This window comes from Suricata suricatta, chromosome 11 (genome assembly GCF_006229205.1).
Source record: "Suricata suricatta isolate VVHF042 chromosome 11, meerkat_22Aug2017_6uvM2_HiC, whole genome shotgun sequence".
NCBI lineage: Eukaryota > Metazoa > Chordata > Mammalia > Carnivora > Herpestidae > Suricata > Suricata suricatta.
In genome coordinates this window covers 10,923,571-10,928,073 of record NC_043710.1, presented here as the reverse complement: position 1 = coordinate 10,928,073, position 4,503 = coordinate 10,923,571, and the positions used below count along the sequence as shown (strand labels likewise).

At 38.8% G+C, this 4,503-nt stretch overlaps 1 protein-coding gene across 1 annotated transcript; it reads right to left on the bottom strand.

Moving 5' to 3' along the window:
* LOC115272380 (olfactory receptor 5AN1-like) lies at positions 1 to 861 on the bottom strand (the record flags this gene model as incomplete). Its single annotated transcript, XM_029915464.1, has 1 exon — positions 1 to 861. A coding segment is annotated over exon 1 (861 nt), but the record flags the coding sequence as incomplete, so codon positions are not given.
* Between the last annotated feature and the right edge of the window lie 3,642 nt (positions 862 to 4,503).

Genomic DNA, 4,503 nt, shown 5'->3' with positions numbered 1-4,503 from the left:
ATTCAACATGGGGATAACCACAGTGTAAAAAACTGATGCAAATCTGTCAAAGCTGGAGGAACCGCCAGAGCTGGAACTCAAATAGACAAAGGTACTCGAGGTATAGAAGAGGGACACTGCTGTGAGATGAGAAGCACAGGTGTTGAAAGCCTTGGACCTGCCTTTAGCTGACGTGATCTTCATGATGGAAATGACAATATAGCAATAAGATATTATGATAATGAGGGCATTAAGTATGGCAAAGATCATTGTTAATATAGCCAGCAATAGCTGTCCAAAGAAAGTGTCAGTGCAGGACAGGACTAACAGTTGGGGCATGTCACAGAAGAAGTGGTGGATGACGTTAGGTCCACAGAAGTGAAGCTGAAGTATGACACACAACTGGGATACAGAAGCAGAGAGTTCGGCCAGATAGGACCCCAGCACCATCCAAATACAGCGGGTGGGTGACATGACTGATGAATAGAGAAGAGGATTACAAATGGCGGCGTATCGGTCATAAGCCATGGCGGTCATGAGACAAGACTCACTCAGTCCCATAAGTGAAAAAACAAAGTACTGAACAGCACAACCCACAAAGCTGATAGTCTGCTGCTCCTGGAAAAAGTTGGAGAGCATCTTGGGGGCCGTGGAGGTCACATAGCAGATATCCATGAAGGACAGGTTACTAAGGAAGAAGTACATGGGCATGTGGAGGTGAGAGTCCATCCTTATTAAGATGATGAGGCCCAAGTTCAAAGTCAGAGTCATCATGTAGATTAGCAGGAATACAACAAAGAGCACTGCTAGGATTCTGGGGAAATCAGAGAATCCCAAAAGGATGAAATAAGTGACCTCTGTAATATTTCCTCCCCCAATCATTGGCTTGGTGCTTCTAAAATCAGAAAAGAGAGAAGACAATTCACTGCTGAAGTCTCATGCAAATTAAAGAGATATTTTCAAAATTGACTAGAAACTTACAACAACAGAAATGCTGTGATTACTACAGAGATCATTCATTGAAAGTTTTTTAATCCTTTGTAAATTCATCATACTTCTGCAGTTTTATAAGAGCATCAGGGGCATCACTCCTGATTAAAACTGAAATAGCCCTTCAGTCTCAAATAGCCAAGTAAATAAATTTTTTAAATTTCTTCATTTATCCTGAAGAATAGTTATTTTTCCTGTTTAAAATAATTTTACAAATTTTATATGAATGTATTTAATATATCATTTTCTAACTGGCCCAGAAAACTACTGTGTAACTCAACTTTGATGATATTTTCTTGAGGCTAACATAAGTGCCCACTAAAGTTATGGAACAAGTCTCTTGGGGAAGTCTTCATATTGAGAATACCAAAGGGAGGCTAGTATAGCTCACTACTGACCCCAACAATTTTTCAATTTTACTACTTGAGAATAGCATGGTACTGTGTTTAAAGTTTCAGACTTTGGAGTTTTGTCCGATACCTTCTCACTTTATGAACTTCTCCCTGTTACTTCCAGACTAAGACTGATTTATTCACCATAAAGCGAAAACATTAAGAGCCCCTGGACTATAAGATTACTTGGTGGGTTACAAAAAATTCATGGAGATGCTCAATACACAATGCTGTACAAGGTAACCATTGAATAGGTGTTGGCTGTCATTATCATGGATTGCTTACAGAGAGCCATGAGTGACAGCTGGACCCACGGATAGGACTGTCAATGGTGCTAGAAATGTATGGGTTAATTTGAGTATTTCCTGAGAGGTCACTGGCCTTGTAGACTGCAGGAATCATTGTCTCTGGGCAGATGCGGATTCAGACCTCAATTAGAAGCAAATCGAACCACCTGCAGCCATGAAGATACAAACCACATATTTAGTTTGCTTGAGTTTAATTACACTGGGTCCATTGACACCACCATCAAGTGCTGAAGGGCCTTAATGCAGAGAAAAAATAAGTAGTTTCAATTACCAAGTAGTGCATGGCTATAGCTCATAATGTTTTATTGATATAGTCATTGTGTTAGAGCTTACCAACAGATTCATAATAGATTGCAGCTATGGCCTATGCTCTGTAAATAATCTGTCCCTCCTTGACATGAAAGAGTTAATCATTGAGACAAGCTAAGAAATTTTTGAAAAACGATTAATAATTAAAAAGATGTGAACTTTCAGATATTAAAAAGCATTATAAACACTGATAACTATTCTGACAAAATATACATGTGCCACAAGAATATACAGAAATATTTGAAATTTTTAAATATTGGTAATAATTTAATATGTGAATTTAGTATTTTAAATTGATAAAGGATAAACTTTTGAAATAAATATAATCTAAGTATGCAGAAAAATTTCTGAAATATAGCACTAAAACAAAAAATAGAAGAGAAAAATATGATCCAAATTCAAAACTTGGTTATGTCAGAAAAACCACTATGTAAAATACTTTTGAAATACAATTGATGAAGGTAAAATAGTCACAAACATAAGAAAGACAATGTAGTAATGACTTTAATATAAAAGGTATAAATCAAGGGGTAGAGCATTCACATTACTACTGATGAGGGTACAAAATGATTCTACCTTTCTGGAGGAAAAACCTTTTGCTTCATATAATATCTCATCCAAGAATAATCCCTGATATTTTAGAGTAGAAATTCATCTTTCCAAGGAAGGTCAATGACATTCGGTAGGAGAAGGAGAACCCAAAGAAGAGACCATCATGGACAGTGTGGGAGTGAGGAAGGGAGAGGGAAGAGGTGAAGAATGGGAGAGACTGAGGACCATAAACCTTGCTCCACACAGGTCCTACTGGAAGAATCACGTGGCTATTAGATAGCACAGAATCCGCTGTTCTCACTAAATCTTGCCCTCTCACCTTGACCCAGATTCCCCAAGAAGACTGAGCTCTTGCCAAAGGTTACAACTGCTTATTTCTTTACCAAAGGAATTTTCCAGCTGGGCCCCATCACTCTCCAAGATGGGAGCTTTTGGCCATGAAATTGGCTGTCCACTCAGAGCAAGAGAGATGCCCACAACTGGAGATACTCTTAAATGTGTTATTAAAGGCAAAGTAACAGGAGAAGACAATTAGATGGAGAAAAAACCCCGGGGTACCTGCTCTCTGGCGTCATGATTATCATGGAGATTTGTCCCTGCTAGTTTCATGCCCCACTTTGCCATGTCCCTTCTGGATCCATTCCCACCTCCCCATAGTCCAATCAGGCTCTCATGATTGTAGCTTTTCTTTTAATGAACTTGGAGTCATTACAGCTGGAAAGAACCTGGGGACCATCTAGTCCAATACCTGTAATTACCAGGTGAGGAACCTGAAGACAGGGAGCTAAAAGAGTTGCCCAAGATGACATGGCTAGCTGGTAAAATACCTTAATTAAAATAAATTAGGTACATGAACATTTCCCTCTGTACAAAGCACTTTCATTTTAGATATATTCATACATACATTTTATCAAATACCTGACCAGACTCAATCATCACAGCAGTTCTGTGAGACAGACATGCCATTATTTCATGTGCATAATGAGGAAACTGAGACAATAAAGAAAACAATAAAACTAACTCGTGACAGAGCCACGACTTATCATAGCTACAACCTAGGACATGGGTATCAACCAATCTGGGTTGAATTCCAACCTTCCACTTGACAATTGTATGACCGTGAACAAATTAACCTCTCCAAGCCTCAGGATTATCATAAAATGGAACTGATAGTAGTGGCTACTTCATAGAGTACGTCTTCATAGAGAGAATCAAATTAGATAATGCATATAAAGCACTTACCAGGGGGTGTAGTAAAAGCATAACTTCTATTAACAGTAGGCGTAGTTTGTATGTTCTGATTTGGAGTTCTTTCCCATATGCTATGCTGCATTATTAATCCTTCATTAAAAATACCTACTTAAGATCATTCCCACAAACATTTTGCTTGTTTGCTTTTAGGTTTAAAAAAATTTTTTTTTCAATGTTTATTTGAGACACACAGAGAGACAGACACAGAGCGTGAGTGGGGGAGGGCCAGAGATAGAAAGGGAGACACAGAATCTAAAGCAGCCTCCAGGCTCTGAGCTGTCAGCACAGGGCCCAACACGGGGCTCGATCTCACGAACTTAGGGACCATGACCTGAGCTGAAGTTGTACAATTAACCAACTGAGTCCCCCAGATGACCCTGTTTCTGGACTTTTAGAAATGAAACTCATCTACCCTGCCAGTTACTAGGAATGTAGAGATGTTCGAGACAAGGTCTCATCCTTAATTTGATCTACTTCAGCTGTTCTTATCTCTAGGAAGAAAGGAGTGCTGGGCAAGGAATTAATTATTTAACTCTCGCTGACAGATTAGTAGTTATATATTCCCCTGATAAGAACTGTAAAAGCTTAATCCTTTTAAAGATAGAACACCAAAAAGTATAGAATGTGGGCACCATGGCCAAGCAATGGAGGCCAGGTTTCTGGTCAGTAAGAACAAAAATGTTCCACAAATCACACTTTTGGAGAGTCTAATAAACTATTGC